At 28.2% G+C, this 19,706-nt stretch overlaps 1 protein-coding gene across 1 annotated transcript in view; it reads left to right on the forward strand.

Annotated features, from left to right (window-relative positions):
• The first annotated feature begins 2,372 nt into the window (after positions 1-2,372).
• jus (EB domain-containing julius seizure protein) overlaps positions 2,373-19,706 on the forward strand; it is a 64,667-nt gene continuing 47,333 nt past the window's right edge. The window contains exons 1-4 of the mRNA XM_088197004.1: positions 2,373-2,393; positions 2,587-2,709; positions 2,751-2,967; positions 16,049-16,186. Coding sequence (XP_088053130.1) covers positions 2,373-2,393; positions 2,587-2,709; positions 2,751-2,967; positions 16,049-16,186 — 499 coding nt within the window. The remainder of the gene's footprint in view (positions 2,394-2,586; positions 2,710-2,750; positions 2,968-16,048; positions 16,187-19,706) is intronic.

Here is a 19,706-nt window from a genome sequence, read left to right on the forward strand (position 1 = left end):
TGGTTTAAGGGTTGACTTGTCAAGTAAAATTCAAATTAATCATTTATTCAACTGAATTTTTCTTCCCAGACCTGTGCTAGATGAGACAAGCTAGAGAAAAAAATAGGGAAGCACAGTTGCCCTTCTTGGCTAGTTGGGCCCCTAAAAACTATTCATTTCAATAAATGTAGAGGGCAACGTATGCCGTGCCAGCAATGTAATAAATTTGATTTTTATTTTATACTCTTAATATACTAAATAAAAAATATTGATATTAATATCATGATTTTCTTTTAAAAAAACTTTTGTTTTTAGTCACTAAGAGCCGCTGTTTACTTATTAAATGCATGTTCCGAATGTCGGCAAACTATATTAAGCAATTATCAAAAATTTTGATTGAAAAATATATTGCCGAAAAAAATAATAATTATTTATATAGTTATTTATTTAATCGTTTGTTATAAACTGACACGTCAGCCCTATATGTTACAACAGAATAAATCAGTATTAATACGTGTTTAAAACTTAGAAGAAAGTATGAAAACACCAATCTAAAAGTCTGCAAATAATTTAATAAAGGCTTTATTATGGTATAAATTACAAGCAATATATGTCACTCAGCTTTTAGTCTGCTGTATGGACCTGAATCAGTAGTCTCTGTGTTATCAGTTTAGTCTCTAGTGGACTACGCTATTTCAACCTTTATATACATAATAGTCGTCTATGTTAATTATCTTAACAAGCATATAAATAATGTGCTAACCCATTGCTACAAAAATAAATAAACGTCAAAAAAACTGTCAATTGTGACGGTTATTTGTAAAAAACCAATAGGTTTCAAAGCTTAGCATTAATCTAAGATTTTGTATATCTGCAATCAACCTTATCTTTTAAAGGAAAGACATATGTCTAAGATGTCTACGAAGACATCTAAGATTATATAAGGAACAAAAGTGTTTTGAATCTAAAATGAATAATAAGCAAATAATAACTGTCGGGACCACCCATAATCGTTGTTTACTTAGACCTTAGAGGGTAAAATATAATAAATTTAATTTATTTGTGTGACATAAGATTCACTAAGAATTTAAGTTGTATTAAACGTAACAAGCAAACAATTTTGCTTATCAAGCGGATCTCTATTAACGGTATACATTGATATTTACGAACAAGTGCATTAAAACCGTTAGACCCTACTTTAACAAAAAGTTATTAGATAATAGGCAAATAATGTGCTTAATTAATTCGCTTAAACGTGGCTTAGACCATAAAAAGACTTTTGTTATCTTTTATTAATTACTAATAATTTTGATATTAATTTGATAATTTTACAAAAATACAGCGCTTGCCCATCATGCTAATATTCATTGATCGGTTTTTATCAATTAAATGACCAAAAACATCAGTTTTTTAATGTTATATTAATTTTATATTTCCTTTTTACATAATTTAAAAATAAAACATAGAAATAAAAAGACTTGACCTAATACAATTTTATGAAATATAATTTTAAGTAATTAAAAACAAAACTAACTATAATACTAAAAGTAATTATGAATAATAATGAAACGGATAGCTCCCGAACTGACTGTATTAACGCAAATAAAGTATAGTTGAAAATCGGACGAATAATTCAAATAAGCGAATATTTTAATATTTAATTGAAAACCCGTAAACGTAACGTAACGTAAACCGATAATTTATTTTTAAAATATGAATGTCATTTGTAAGACGCAATAAGAGCATTTTTTTTTAATTCTAAGCAAAGTAATAGACTCATAGGATGGTTATTGATCGAATCACTATCTTTTTTTTTAGATTTTCAATTAGATAAAAGTTTTCCTAGTCAGGTTATAAGAAAATATGTGAATGATAAGCACGCATTAATTATTTTAAATAAGTAATGAAAGTCTGTAAAAAATGTTGTTTATGGCCAATCCTGTAGGTTTTGAATAGTGAACTGTGCGATAACAAAGTGTTTCACCTCTGAACTCGACCTAAACCATCACGGTGGCCACACACGAGAGCGCATCACTGTGAGACGCCGTCGAGAGTCCAGAGACGCAGCCCCAGCACCAACCTAGGCTGACGGCAGAGCGCACGAACGCCCCACGACGAAACTATTAGCTGCTTTTAGAACGGAAACTGAGTCTCAACACGAAAGATTCATCCTATTTTTTTTTATAAATATGCAGATGTTCAAAAAATTAATAAAGCAAACATATAAAAAATATTTAGCGTGAAAATATTGCGTGATATAAATATATGATAAATAGAGATTAAAAAAGAACCATAAATGAAATTTTGTACCAGTTACAAAGTAGAGAAATAGTCAAAAGTAAGTATGGGTAAGATCAAAGCACAAGATATATTTTTGAAAAAAAATATGACTAATGACTTTGCTGTATGTCCAAGTAAGAAAAATTTCAGGTTTTGCAAAAGTCGTATTTTTTTAACGAGTAGCCGCATTTTTTTATTAAAAAAATATAATATAATAGAGGGTAGGAATTTTTTCAATCATAACACTGTTTCATTGACGCAAACACAAAGAAACTGAATGTGGAGTTTATATATTTTCATCTCGTAATTCTTTATTTAAATTTTTAGACCGGAAAAGGTTATCAGTGCGTAACAACAACACACTGCGACACGCGATACCCCACTGCGCCCAAATTCACCCAACCCCTTCCACCACCCCATCTCCGCGCAACTAGGATTACGCCCCACGAAGTAAAATCGCATGCAACTCACAAACTTCCAGGAAAATCCAGGACTACGTACTTGGACTTGAGCTACCCTGGCGCCCGGGGGCGACGCCGCGTCACGGCGCCGTATGCCGTATAGTGTCGGCGCATGCGCACTCGCATTGTAGAAATGCGTTATTCTACGGCAGTGGGCAGTGGCGGCGGGGTGGGCCGCCGAGCAGGTCCTCGCCATGGACCGCCGCCCCCGCCCCGGACTACGCCGGCGCTGACCGCATGACTCACGGTGCGTTTAACCAAAAAACCGCGAAGATGGCCACAGACTGTGTGCCGAAACGTAGAGCTAAAATTTAAATCAATCCTTAGTCTAAGAAACGTTCGATAGGATACTGTCACGTACACACTAATTTGTGACACTTCTTTGTTTTTGTGGTCGTTTAAGACATTTCCGGAAGTTGTTGATGATCAGATTTCATGGTGTATGTATCTGTTAAGCTTTTGAAGTCATTTATAAAAAAAATACATCAGAATTTCAACTTTTAGTAAGACAATTTAACGTTGTGTTATATTTTAAGAACATCTTAAATGAACAATTTAAAAAATAATTGTTTCATAAAACGAATTGTTTATGCATTACTGTTGAATAGATTCGATTCGAGCGAGCATTGCTCAGAACAGTGAACACCCCATGAATAAATCTCTGCAACGAATCATTTTCCAATGTATAAAATCAACGATTTACCATACATAATAACACAAACAATTCGTTTTATGGAACAATGTATTTATTTAACTGCACACATCTCTTAAAATTCCTGTTAAATAGCACCCTTATATTTTTGAGTTTAAATAAGAAAGTTACATAAGTATTTCGAATCAAATCTTATAATATAAATCTCTGTGTTTCTTTTATGGATAATTTAAAAAGTATTGTATCAGGTACAATGAAATACAGCACCTTAAAGTAGAGTAATATCGATCAAGCTTAAAACACAACTAATGAGTATATTTGGTATCTAGAGCAAAGTTTGTTCTAATGAATAGAATAGTTTTACAAAATTATCAAATAAAAAAACTAAAGAATAACATTGAACAGCATTTTTTTATTTTCTACAATATTTCAAAATTTTATTAATTTGATTTTTAATTGAACTTAGCAAAATATTTTTTGGATTAATTTAAATTTACAATGCTACATAGGACATTATTGCATTTAAATCTATGTTTTAAACTGTAAGCTTTCATTCAAAAGTGTCAAACTTATATGACAAAACGGTTTGAACTATATACGTATTAAACAAAAAACTAAGAAGTACCTAAACTTATATCTTTTTGTAGCGATACTTATAAAATATACTTTTTTATTTTAAATATTTATGATAATTATTTTGCAAACATAACAAAAATTTATATATGTGTATATATATAATACATAAAATGTATATTATTAAAAATATTTTTCGCAAATATTTTTTTTATTAATTATTTTTAGCACCTTAAATTTTTTCTAAACTATCTTTTATTATATTAAAAATATATAAGTAAAGGGTATTGATTTAATTAAAATATATTTTTTGGAATTTTTCTCTGCGTTCAGTTTGCTTTTACTCTCTCAATATTTTACTGAAAATGTCTTTCAAAATCACTAAGAAAGTAATTTCTAATCATTATGAGAACACATTTTTTTCGCATAAAATAAATGTAAATATCACATTACGAAAGAACTGATTTCTTTTATCAAAAAAACACGTTTTTTAGAGCTAATCTGCTTTTCAGTTAAATATGCATTAAAATTGTTTGACCGATTTATAATTAAAACGCATATTTATTTTATTTGTTGTTAAAAATATAAGACGATTTTGCATATATTGCTCTTATAAAAGTTTTTTTAATGCAACCTTAAATAATTAATTTATTATTTTTATTCCTCTCGATGTTTCGCCAAAAATGTCCTTCGGCAACCTAAGTAAATTAACTTTTTTTATCTTCCCAACAAATAAATAGAACCGGTGCGTTTTTAAAAAAATAAATCAGTTCTTTCGAAATAAATATTTTTTATGCCATAAGACATAAAAATATTTAATAAATCATATAAAAATAAATTTATGTATGTGCAACTTTTTTAGATAATATATAAAATTATGCGTAATTTTAAAATATTTTTAAATTTAAAACATATTTTTTTGTCATATATAATAATTTTTATTTTAGACTCTAAAAAGTGTTCCTAAAAGACGTTTAAAGAATGTATTGCTAATAACTAATTAGCATTAAATCCAGATAAGCTTATAAGTATATAAATTAAATACATACATAGAAATAATTATGCCTAATATTTTTTTAATTTAAATAATTTCTTATCTTTAATATAATCTTAGATTTTTCATAAATAATTTTAAGTGTACAGAATCAAATCTAAATAGATAATATTAAGTTGTGTCCAATCGATAAAATGTGCTTACAAAGCAAAAATATAAACGTAATATCTTATCAGATATTTAAATTATTCAATTAATTTATTATTTATATATTTCAGTAATTTATCGAACGCTCCTCTAACTCCCTATGTTTACAAACGCTCGTTTGCGTTGCGTCAAAACATTTCAGAGGCGCATTGCGAATCTTTACCGTACCACTGACAGTCGTATCGAGATAATTTCGCACATTTTGCTTATCTCTAAATATTGTTTATATATTTACAAATATAAACTGTATCTTGCTGTGACGTAAAAACTGTACGTATATGTGTGTCTCTTTGTGTTTATTTTTCGAAATCGATTATTTAACCTGTTCGCTGCCGTGTGCCTTTGTTGTCGTTTGTTGTGTACACACGCATGTCTGACTATTTAATATATGTACTATTTTAAGTCATGCGATGCTTATTAATCGAGTTTTAATTTAATAATTGAAAAGCTTTACAATCGGTCTGCATAATTTATGAACATTTAAAAGATACGGTGAATCGTTATTGAATCACGAAACAAATGCATATAAATAATATATATAATTTAAATTTTATTCTTATTGAACAGAAGAATCTTTTTCATCCAATTAGAAAACCAGATATTTTTTTTTCTTACTTATTATTTTTGACAAACATTTTTATATAAAAGAATATTTATTGTATTAAATAAATGTACATAAATCTCCTTTTTTTTATAAATGTGTGTATATATTTTTTTAATTATTTTCAATTACAAAATATTATTTTTATGAATAGCCTACTGTTACAATCAGTGAATTTGTATTATGTCTATTCTAATTGATATATTGTGAAATATTGTTTAACACAATATAATATAAGTATATTATGATTAGCAGTCATCAAATAATTACATCTTTAAAGTAAAAATGCATCACTTCTCTTAATAAAATTAAATCCGAACACTAAAAGTTTATGGTGCTTGACATATAAACGTTGTACAGTTTAATTTGACTCTTAACCCAACATTTGAGAACAAGATTTAATTTTTTTCATCATTACACTTATCGCAAAATTCATTTTATGAACTATAATTTTTTAGTACGGTTTGATCTAATGATCAACTGTAATATATACATTTTTAAAATGCAGAAATGTGACAAATTTTATTATTTAATATTATAATAATACTGGATATAATCTTAATGGTTTTAATGCTTCATACATATTTTTAAAACTATTGTATATATTTTTAGCTTTATAGAACTGCATTATTTTATATTTATAATCAAACAATGTCTATGTGTATCAACTTAATCTATCAATACATTTAAAAGGCTCATTTATAAAAAAAAATACAATTTTAATTTGTTAGTCATTTACTGAAAAATATTTTTGATGATATAGTATAAAAAATAATTAAGCAATTAAGTAAATTTTATTATCAGATACATTGATCCGTTCTTATTTATACATTTTCGCTAAGTCTATTTATATTTTTTATCTATTTTTAAATATATTGTACTATGGAGGCAGTAAATATGTTTTATGGTTATGTCAATAATGCATAAATGTATATCTAAATTTAGGTTGAAAAGGATTTAGCATTACGTAATAAAAGGGTTATATGTCAATAATAAAATAATATTTTTAAAGAAGGAATAATAATTTAGAAAGAGCATTTTATCAATAATTTAAGACTAGAAAAATGTTTTTAATTAGTAATTAATTAGCTTTTATTTGAGTATCAAATAAATAATTATAGTGAGCTTTCATTAACTATCTAAATACATTTTAAAATATGTATAAGGTGTGATAATAAGACAAATAAATAAATTATTATTTTTATCAAAGAAATTTATTTATTATTCAGTATTGATTTAGATTTATTCTAAAATAGTCCTTATAATTATGCTAGCATTTCTTGCAATTCGAAAAACATTTGTGTAATACACTATCTGGACTTTGACTTTTATTTTATTTATCGTCACAAAACGTCCTCTTTATCTGCGAGAACAATAAAATGTTTCAGGAGATTTTATCTGGCGAATACAGTAGATCAAAATCTAGGAATTATTTGCCTACAATTCAGATTCAAATGCCAAAAAACTTTCGAACTAATTGCTATTTTTTTTTATGATACACAAAATATAAATATTTTTTTTATAAATTTATCATGATATTATTTTTTTATCGCAGTATTATTTGATATATAATTATTATTTAACTTTATTGTAATATTCCTTATTGATCAAGCGATCTAATTGTACCGTTATAATCATATAAAACAGTTAGAAGAACCTTGACATTCGATCAAACTTACCGTGATTTTTTTTCTTAGATCTTCAGGGTGCTTCTATTAAAACGTTTTAATGTTAAAAAACATAAATTAACGATTGTTTTGACATAATTCCAAGTCTTCAATGACTTTGTTTACTAATTGTTGAGCAGTTTCTTTAAGATTATGTTTTTGCAACAGTCTAAATATCAGTAAAAAATACTTTGCATGATTTGGACAAGATACTGCATCTTAAACAATATCTCAACAACCACTAAGTACAATTTTCTTAACGTTTTCATATTTTTATATCAATGTACGCCTTCATGCTCTTCATGAAAACGATTGTACCATTTATAAACTTTTAGTTTGGACAAAGCATCTTTGCCACAAGCCTTATAGAATATTTGCACTCATTCACTGCACTTTCTTATATTAAAATAAAAATTCCGTATTTACCGAGCGTGACAAAATGAGTTGTCAATACTTGACTTGAAAACGCAATAGCTGAAAATTAAATCGCTATTTTTATTATTGAAAAAATTGATTAGGATATTGACTCATTGTAGCAATAAAATATGAGTTTTGTGTTCGCAAGCACAATGTATATATGTATATTATAATATATTTTATTATTGGAATCCTCTGTTTTAAAATAAAAATAAAAATTATATGTCTAACTAAAAATTTATATAGATAATAACATACTTATCTAAATGATGATTTGAGAGCCTTTGACATCAATGACTGAACTGTTATTACAGTGTATCGATGCAAGCGCCACTTATTATTGCATTACACATCATTTTTTCATAAACTCGCGATACGGAATTAGCAATTTTCAAAACGGCAGTCATTCGCCATGGACATGGACTTACACCACGTTATTATACCATTAAATATTTTTTTCACCGTTAGCTGGTGGAACGTTCGACACGAAACTGCTACCACTATAATGAGAGCTTTTTTCACTGGGGGAAAATTATGCAAAAGTTCGATTTGGCACGAGGAGAATTTTTTTCTTGGTCGCAAATCGAATTCGTGTTTGCAGAGAAGCTGAGAGACGTTATCGGTAGTGGGTATTGCGAACCGGAACGACGTTCCGGGCCATTCGGTACGGCTAGCGTTCATTAGTAACGATACAAGTTCAAGAGACTCGTTTTATTACAACGAGAAAGCTCGCTTCTATATGACTCATGCATATTGTATATTTTTGGAAATGAAATGGAGAAGAAAAATATTTTATTTAACATAAAAAAATTATGTTGACAATGAAGTATAAGGCGTGATTATTTTATATTATTCTTGGCGATACGTTCCATAATATAATTTAGCCTCATCTACAAGAGCTTTCAATTTAGCTCTGTTCTTGCCCTTAAATCGCTAGCTCGTATCATCTTGGTTCAGCAACATAATCTATCCAATCTGTTCCTTAGACTTTTAGACACTGCAATTTTTTTTTTAGTGACGGTTTTTGTCCATCTTTTCATATTGACTTCTCCATCATAGTCTCGGAGATCTGATGATGGTATCTTCAATAAATATTTTTTAAGACTTTTCGTTTTAAAACACCATGGAGAAACTCCAAATTTTACGTTGATATATGATAACTGATCTTTTAATATATTTGTGCCGTTGATTTTGAAAATGGGGCAAGTCCGTATTAAGGTATTGTTGGATAATTAATGGTTCATGTTTGAATTGATTTAAAATTATTAGTACGCAATAATTATATATTATTTACCGTATTTTTTTATAAAAAAAACATATTTGAGTTATTTAAACAAAAAAACTTGGTAACGAGCGTTCCCACTGTGACGGCGTCGGCACGATTTTATTGCTTTTGACGTGAATTTTTGACTTCTGAGAAGGAATACTTATTTTTTGCGCTCTCCTTATGGTCAAAATTTGGTTTATATGTTCCTCTTTTAATTTGAAGTATTAGTATAAGATATATGTTCCTCATTAAATATGAAATATTATTAAAAATCGTATAATATTAATAAATCGCTCGTTACCGAGCTTTCTCACTGCTACGGCATCGGCACGATTTTATTGCTTTTGACGTTGATGATTGACTCCTGAGAAAGTGTTATTTGTTTTTGCGCTTTCTTATTGGTCAAAATTAGGTTTAGATGTTCTTCATTTGATTATCATTCATTGAAAATCGTAATATTGTGAAAAAATCACAAATTAAATTGTAGCTTCTTATTTTTTATCCATACTTCACATAGTTTCTTAAATACCAACTTTTCCATATTTTTCCTCGTCGTTTCTGTTATTGTTTTTGTAGTAACTGAAATTTTCTTTAATTCCAAACTTAAGGTTAAATATAAATAAAATAAAAATAATGACGTCATATTTATATAAAAATAAACAAAAAAAAATTCGTAAATTGTTAATCGCTTTTTAAAAATAAAAATACCGGAAAATCTACCGCGTTACATGGCAAAAATCACTTTGTACACTTATCTCTCGATGTACATGCGTTACAAAAAACATTTTAATAAAATATACTGAAAATCAAACATATTTGGTTCTATACGTAAGTTAACTCACACTTTTTGCACTTGACCTACATATGGAACCTCTCCCGCTGCCCATGAAATGTGTTCTGAGTTACTTTTTGGAATGCACGCGTGTCACTGAATATTTTCTTATTTATTTTATAATTTAAATAAGTGAATACTATTCGATCGTTTTGTTGTAAATTATGATTCGCGGTATTTTCTGGAACGTATCTACCGCGCGAATAAAGGGATGAGTGTAGCATAAATCTAGTGTAAATTCAGATCATTTTCTTTTATTAGCAAAAATAAAATTAAATCGTAAAAAATATTGGAATTGCTTTAAAATGACAATAATTAACAATGAAATATAATACATTGATTTTAACACAAAAATAAGATGATTATTAGTATCTAATTAAAACTTTACTAAAGGTATTATGTATTTTGTTTTGTTTTTGTTAATTTTTAGACGAGTATACTTATCCCTCGATTTACACGGTACTCATTTTACGCGTTTAAAAAATATTTTGATATAATATACTGCAAATCAAACGTATTTGCTTTCATACGCGTAACGCCGCGATGTAAAAAACATGAGTGAATGTTCTACTTCAACTTGACCTACATATGGAACTTCTTCCACTGCCCGTGAAATGTGTTCTGAGTTGCTTTTTGGAGTGCACGCGTGTTACTGAATATTTACGTATTTATTTTATAATTTAAATAAGTGAATACTATTCGATCATTTTATTGTAAATTATGACTCACGCGTTATTTTCTGGAACGTATCTACCGCGCAAATCAAGGGATGAGTGTAGCATAAATCTAGAGTAAATTTAGATATTTTTATTTTTAGGAAAAAATGCAAAGATTATTTTAGCCCAGAATTATTTTAAAATTACAATAATTAACAATGAAATGTAAAACATTTATTTTAACACACAAAATATAAGATGATTAAGAGTATATAATAAAAACACTATTTAAAAGCCTACTGAATAAATCTATTTATAAAAAACTTTAAATAAGCGTTTCTCAAGCTTTTATCGCCTGTGGCTCTCTTTTGTGTTTAATATTTTTCTTTGCCCCCAACAATAGTTTTTTTAGAAAAGCAAATGAAAAAGTACATATTAAAAATTATTCCATTTATTTTAAAATTACAAAATATATTTCTTATGAACTTATATAAAATATACTATTTTTTAAAAACAAAATAATATATTGAAAGCTCACTTGAGTGTGCCTGATGCAAACTAGCAAGTTGATTGCTATCTTGTTGCAATGGTGTCGGCGATAAACGAAGATCCCTTTTATTCACAACATCAATACAGTTACGAGCTTTTATGATAAGATTCATAACTCGACTAAATCCAGATTCAATAGAATAAAATGTGGGAAATTCAATGAAATATAAGTTTAACTAGCATAACCTCATGAAGCTGTACAATTTTGTATTTTATTCAACAAAATATTTTTAACTCAATTATAAAAAGCTTGAGCTTTCCAAGAAAAGCAATATTGACTTTTTACGCGTTAGTAGTTCTCAAGGCTATCGGATAATTAAAATATATAACATTTTGCACCAACCACTTCTTCCAAAAATTGTTTGTTACTCATAAATGATCAGGCGCGTATTTTCGCGTGTTAAGTGACAAGTTTCCCTTTCGCTCACTTTCGTCACTTGATACGCGAGCGAGTGAAAAGGAAAGTATCTCACGTTACGCGCCTGTAAATAATACTAAGCTATTCCGAAGTACAACAACATGATTAAAACAATTACCTTTTGATATCCAACGAATTTGTGTTTATTAGAAGACGCTTAAAATCTTCCTTGTTTTCCTCTCAGAGTTGTCAGAAATCGATTTAATAAAGTTTATTGTTTTTATTACAATATTAAGAACGCCCTCTGAACCTTTTTGCAAGCAAATGTTGTTGATGGATTGCGCAGTGTATGCAAAAAATATTTGGCACATAATTTTGCAGATATGCGATAAATCATCGATATTTTTCAAGCTAATATATTTTCAAAAGGAATATTTTCCTCATATTTTTTTTAGTCAGTCTTAAGTTTTCTGGCAAATAGCATTTTTTCAATAGGCTTGTCGTTATATCGTAATCTAACATATTCATACATATATTAACAAAGCAAACTTCTTAAACTCAAACATTGCCATTCCATCGATACGTCTTGATAATGAAGAATTACTCAAATAAATTACTTAAGTAATTGCATTTGCACTCTGATTCATGACCCATGAAATAACAATATTCACTGCTAGAAAAATTAAAGATTACGCAATAGTATATCCTCTTCCGACTTTTGCAATTGATTGTGAAATCAAGCCATTGTTCATTTTCGTTGCTTTTAATACAGTTTTTCTTGCTCGAAATCATCTTGAAGCTTTTTTGGTATGCAACTGGTTTGTTTTTAATATGGTTTCCAAATGTAGACATAGTGACATGCTATCGTTTGTTAATATAGACATACAATATAAACTCATAGGCTTTTTATTATCTATTTATGATGGAATAAATTCATGAGCAAGGTAATCGATAGAATATTATCAACATTTTTTCTTACATTCATCACTCATTATCTGAAAAAAATTACAGTTAAAAAATATACATAATATTTTTTGTGTTCAGAAAAAAAAATATTTCAGTAATTAAAATAAAATATATTTTATAATACATTGACATTAGTTATGAAGTGATTCTGAACACAAAATATTTATTATATAAAAGTTTAGCTTAAATATTATTATTACTTAAAAAAAAATGAATAATTTTATAATTTTGATAAATAAATGGCTAATGGATTATGCGAGTAATATTATTTCGACCATAGCAATCTCGATCAAAAAGTTTTTTAATCTCCTTTGTTTTAAAACATAAAAGCTGTGTTATTTAACTTTAACCAAACTTTTAAAAAGTTTAAGGAAGAAGCCACAACTTAAACGCAAGATAAATTACCTAATTTATTGCTGACGACGTTATCATTCAGCGTTAACAAAAACATAAATTAACTTTATAATTATGAAGCAAGTTGTTGTCATTTTGATATCGAAGTATACCTCAATTTAAAAATTATACTAAAATATATAATATTAAATTACTTGCCAATGAAACATAACTTAAGCTAAATTTTGTAAATATTATTATATTAGACTTAAGACATATTCAGCAATTTTTATTATTAAATATTTTATTGTACATAGTGCATAATTTAACAAAAATGTGTAAAAAAAAATGGGAGTCTGCATTGTAATCGTCGATGATTCGATTGGTGATTTTGTATAACATATCGCATTAGAGTTCTCTAAAATTATCACATTTATGAATGTTGTTTACAAAGCATATTTTAAATAATACTTATTCGATGCGAGGCCATTAGAATTTAAAAGCTTGTTTATAAAGTTTTTTTAGTAATAACTAGCTTTCGAGAATATGCGTGGCTATTATGCAATTCTGGGTCTTCAGCCGATTACTAATATTTATTGTTAAGCCAAACCATTGTCCTTGGCTATTTTACAAACGCCGTTATTGTAACTCTCACAAAACCATTTAATTATATTTTAAAAAGATATGGTCAAATATTTTCTTTAAATCGCTTAATGATTAATTTTACATTAGTTAAACAACAAAAATTTATTAAATAAAAATTTTTTTTTTTTGTTGTTAAAAATTAAAATTTATTGTGTATCATTTTTAATTTATTTTCATAATATTTTTTTAAATTTGCTATATGTTTTAGAAAAATATTTGCTATTTTTGCTTTAGTGTGCAAAGCTAAGCTTTAAATCGATGCATTATGTACCATACATCATAATATATCATAATCCATCAACCTTTGAAAAATAAATGGATAGTATAATAAATATATTTATACCTCATAAAATAATAATATTTATAAGGTACTAAAAATAAATTTAAATATTGATTTATTTTGTAAACAATACGACTGTTTTTATCTATCCAATTATAATCACTATAATAATACTATATAGCATAGGGCAAATGTCACTTAATTACTTAATAATTGTATAACTATTTAATAATGATATAAATATTTTATTTATATTTTTAATATTTTTTTTACCTTACATGGAGATTAAAAATAATATATTGTAAATGACTTCTATTTCTAAAAATGTTAGCTATTTTATTATAAAACTCAACAAATATAATTATTTACCTCAAGATTATATAAAGATATTCATACCAAATTTTAGTTGATTTTTTAAATTTGCTTCTCTTAGAATTATTAAACCGTCACTACATTAAATGTATATTATTATTTACAACAGAAAGCACTAGTATCTAATGAATTGTTATTACAATAGAAACATATTGTAGTTTTTCATTTGTTTTTATTTTTTCTGTGACAAAAACATTATAATACATATAATTTTAATATCATAAAGATAAAGCGTCAATTATATCGATTTTTCTTATTTTTAATTACCGCTATCTTTTCCTGTATATACCATATTTTTTGGATACGATCCTTAAAGCAGTCTTTCACCCCTTCGGAGATCCTCAACGAAGTGATATTGATAAAATGTATGTAACCTAAGTTTATTTTTTATACAATAAATTATGTGAAAATTTTAATAACATTTAATACTAAATATTTTAATTGAATTTTAAAAATTAAAGTGACTTTTGGCTTACAGCAAATAAATTTAATTTTTACTAACAACGTCCTTTCTAATCTCTGACTAATGCATATGAAACGTGACGGAACAAATTTGTTTATCTAATATATATCTTGTTAGACTTTTTACCCCATTGGAATAGGTTTTTTTGAAACTGTGTAAGTCTGGAAACAATAGTAAAACCTTATCATGATACTCGCTACCTCATTGGTGACGAAATTAGAGGCTCAAATATTTTTAGCGTATCTCAGCTAAGCGCGAATTCAACTAAACTATTAATATTCCAAGTGAGAAGCGAAGTGATATTTTTGTGTGGAGAGTCCTGACTGAAGTTATTTATGGAAACGATCTAATACGGTAGTTTTCTCGTTTATACATCCTTTAGAAATAAAGGCAAGTCCATCGTCCCTTTTAGATCTTGACTCTTTGACCAATGATGATGATTCGGGGCGGAACCAGACTCTTTGTTTTTGCCTATTACATATCAGATTGTAAAACGTATGTGACGGTGTAATGTTCAACTCACGGTTTTTGTGTTTGTATTTTTTCGATAGAGATATATGTTATGTAAGATCCAATGGTTGTGTACACTTTTTTTAAAACTAATAATTAATAAACATCTGTGCAAATGATCATACCTATGATTTGACGCTAATTCAAAGGACACATATCAATCAGTTTTCAGACTATTTCAACAAATCTTTACGCATGATTATGTGTTTTTTTAAACATAAAAATAAAACTGTCTATTTTTAAAATATAAAAATACAATTGCGTCTAATAATATTTTTTTAATATTTTGCGCTAAGCAAAAAAATGTTTTGCCGATTTTTTTTCTTAAATAGATCAACGGTATTTTTTAAAAAACAGTCTTATGAAAACCCAGTGGCAAGAAAATATTAAGTGTATAATTAAAATCATATCATATCATTTACTGCTAACATATCTTGTGATATTTGCATTAGTTAGTTACAATGAATTTATTACTATATAGGATATCCTTATAATATTCGAGGTTATATTATGCTTGTTGTTTTTTTTTTATAAAAAAATCGCTAGTTATTTTTAATAAAATGTGGTTTTCATTTGATTTTGTTGAAATGGCAACAATGGCATTAAAAAATCATCAAACAATTAACATTATTAATGGGCAGAAGACCCAGAACTGCATAATAGCCACACATACTTTTATCTAAAACAATTAATTACCACTAAAATTCATTACATATTTATTTAAACAAGCTCTGAAACTTGATTAAAAACACTAAAAGTCTCTTATAATATTATTTGTAATTATTGAACGGTCGCCTAATACGGAGCTTTGAAAACAACATTTACAAAAGGGATGATTTGAAGGTGGAGCTACTCTAATGCGATTGTTTCTCAATTGCCCACATTTTTTTAATCTTAGAATGACTGACCAGGCATATTAATGCATGTTTAATCTCATGATACATTCTTAAAACAACCAGAATTTTAAACTTTTTTATTAATTTCAGGGCAGTATCAGACATGTGATCTAAAAACGGCAGTGAAAAAAAAGCAGAAGATGTGGTTCGTGTGGTTACCGCGCGTGGCGCTGGCCATGGCGCTAGTGGCGCTCGCCAGCGCAGAGGAGGACACCGCCACAGAGCATGGTAACGACTTCTCACATAATATATTTAATTACCTACTAAACCGAGCCGAAAGCAACCAAGGATTGTTTTGTCAATATTTGTTGCGCAGCACGCGATTATTTGTCGGCGCCGAACTTTCGCATAATCCGTACATTTAGATTTGTAGCGTTTCGTGTAAAACCTTCAAAATGTGTACATGTAAGTGTATATAAAAACACCCATACACCTACCAAGCAAAGGATATCCATGTGAATTTGCGTTCCAGGTATTGTTGTTTGGGATTAAGTGGCTTTCCTGGGATGCGATTCTGTGATCCTTGATTTGTATAAATCATATATTATTCAATTTTCTATTTCATGGTTAAAAATTAAGTTTTTGTGTATCAAATACTGCTAATATATACAGGTTTAATTATATTTATATATTAACAATATTTCTTATATTAAGCTACCTTTATTTATATAATATATAATAAATTACACCGCATGTATTCGTGTTTGTGTGTGTAATATAATATATTATGCGGAAAGCTTTGGTAAAGCTTATAGGAGCTTTCGCGTTGCATGCAATTTCGAGAACGGACGTAGAACGACCTCTATTCGATTTGTTTTGTGTGAAGTAATCTATTCTATGATCGGTTTCATTTTATGGTATTATGCATTCAGTCATTTGATAATATTGTAAACTATTATAAATAAGTGTGTGAAGTATGTCATCAAAAATCTCATGTAACTAAAAATGTTCATACAATCGAAATTAATTTTTCGTATCGAAGATGCTTCTGATGTTTCGTATCGGTTGATTCGGCGTAGCTCCGCTTGGTGCGAGTTCTGCAAAATCTTATGATTTCAAGTCGAAAGTGAAGCAGTAGTTTTTTACGAAATATTTGTAATGCAACATTGTTTTAGCTTATATAGCTTATCAATTTTTTGGTTTATAATTATGATTTTGGGTGGAACTAGACTCTTTTTTGTCTATTACAAGTCTTGTAACGTTTAATTTAAAATCGTTACTATTAGCAATGTTGTCATGTATTCATGGATACTGTACTTACTCGTTGGATCAAAGTTGGCTACAACATGTACGCAGACTGCTTTGAAACTGTTAATGGATACATATTAATATAATTGTTACACTGCCAAATGTCTGATTCTTAGTAAATAAAGCACACATATATATATATTTTATATGAGATGAATAATCTCATTATTAAGGACGTCTCAGACTAGCAATTCTGAGGCTGCGGGTTCGAGCCCCGGCAGCGGCTCTCAAATTTTCATTATAAAAAATGCGTTAATTTACAAAAAAAACTGGTCCTAGCTGCTGATCTATTAGTTATAAATAATATTACATATAATCATTTATAATTATTATTATTATAGATGTCACCGATTCACAGATTTTTAGTCTGGTGGTTAATACTTATTTGTAGGTATTCATTATATCTAATTGACTTACTTAGTTGGTACAGATTTACCCCGTTGTAACGCATTGGGCTTACGCATGTTAGGTTACAACATAAGATTTAATATTAGTTATTAGTTTTAGAAATTTCATTGAGTCAAGTTGCGTTTGATTAATTCGTGTAGGTTAGATTTGGGTTTGAACAGAAAATTTACGTTTCGCAACTGTCAACATTTTAGAACAGAATATAATTTCACTAGTGCTTATCAGTTAAATTATATTTTTACTAGTAGAAATATATAGCTACTGGTGAAAATGTATTTTGACTTTGCTAGTGAAAATATAACTTCACTGAACACATCTTATATAAATAAATAATGATAAGTATTTATATAAGTGTATATATTAATACGTGTTGAAATGACATGTTTTTAAAAATATTTTCGAATTAGATTCAAGAATAGTTTTCTTAGATTTTCCTTCAGGGAAAATCCGAGAATTTCCGGTTTATAATCAGTGACGTCATTTCTGCTTTTTCCAGGGAGAGGGGAGCAGAAGCTATCGTATTTTTTTTAATATTTTGATTTCTTAAAAATTCATAGTAAATATTTCATTAAATGACATGCATTTTTCTGGACAAATTCAAGGAAAAGCAATTGCCCTTACTTATCCCTGATTTTGGACCCTATTATAAATGTGCTGCAACTGCTGTACATTTCACACAATGAAAATTGTACATAAAATGATTCTCCAATTGACTCGTAAACATTTAATACGACGTTTAAAGAGTCAATTAAAAAAAGGATGCTTTATTGCAAAAATTTTGATTTTGCATTTTGACCAAAAATATTGGCCTGAAGATATTGATGTTCAGTTGAGATTTGGAGAGCTATAAATTTTAAACATGTCAGTCAGATGACTTATCTTTTAGTTAAACACGTGTATTTAATTTTCATAGTTTAACAAGGTGTCTAGGTAGTGTCACTTGTAATGTGAGGTTATCCCAATGTGCATATTTTCAGATAATCATGCTTACAAATCTTACTGTATAAAAGTTTATACAAAATACGATATAGTGTATTTTTTAAAGCATTATTTAAGTGTTTATCTTTCACTTTTAAGTGTTTATCTTTCACTTTCACTAGTTGCAGACTTCTTTTTCTCTCTACAGGGTGATTATAATTTTGTGTGTAGATTAGAAGTATAGAAATGCTTTCTCATGTCATTTCCGCGATTTCACTCACCACCAAAATATTGCTACGATCATTGTGGGAACATTGTGGTTATAGAAAAAAGTTCACTTGAGATTTCATAATTATTTTTAGGGGCAGGGATATTCTTTCTATACGTAAATGACGTCTGTAAAAAATCTTACAAGGAGCTGGGATTTATTATAAGGCATTTTACTTTGACGATTCATCAGTTATTAATGTCTTTTATGACACTTTAATTAGTAACATTCTTGAATCTATATTAAAAAAAACTAAACGAAAATTTTGTGAATGAAAATTAATGCGTTTGATATATTCAAAAAAATTCTATTCCCATTTCTTCAAGTAAATGTGAACCCAAGTTTTCTCAAATGAATCTAAATATTAACCCAATAAGAGTTTTGTTCAAAACAAATACAGTTTCGGCACTTTTGGTCATCAAACTTCTTGGACCACCTTAGCCACTTTTCAATCCTTTAAAATACATTGATCTGTAGTTTCTCAAATTATGTTCAAACAATCTTTTAGTGATTGATACAAACAAAAGCACTGCCTGGATTAACATTTTATTTTTCACGTACCATAACTATGAGAGATTCGTAAACATATGTGCAGTTTTGGAATACAATAAATTCTTGGCTCTCTGCCTTTCAATTCCAACATACATATACAATGCTATTTACGTGCACAATCCAAATATGTACATAGTATACAAAGCTAGAATATTCTAAGCCCTCCATTTTACGATTTCCAATACAAAACACTAAAAAAATCCCCAGCACGTGTCTCTTTAGTAACTTTACATTTTCGGACTTTATTTTCCACGACCGTTAGCGTGTCTTGACACTTGTTTCCGTCGTGGAGTATTTTGTCAAAATGACCGCCGGACACGGAACTGTCATAATTGCTGCCGTGGGGTGTGGAAA

Source organism: Plectrocnemia conspersa, unplaced genomic scaffold (assembly GCF_051122295.1).
Source record: "Plectrocnemia conspersa isolate PC_06_02 unplaced genomic scaffold, ASM5112229v1 ptg000011l, whole genome shotgun sequence".
Lineage (NCBI taxonomy): Eukaryota > Metazoa > Arthropoda > Insecta > Trichoptera > Polycentropodidae > Plectrocnemia > Plectrocnemia conspersa.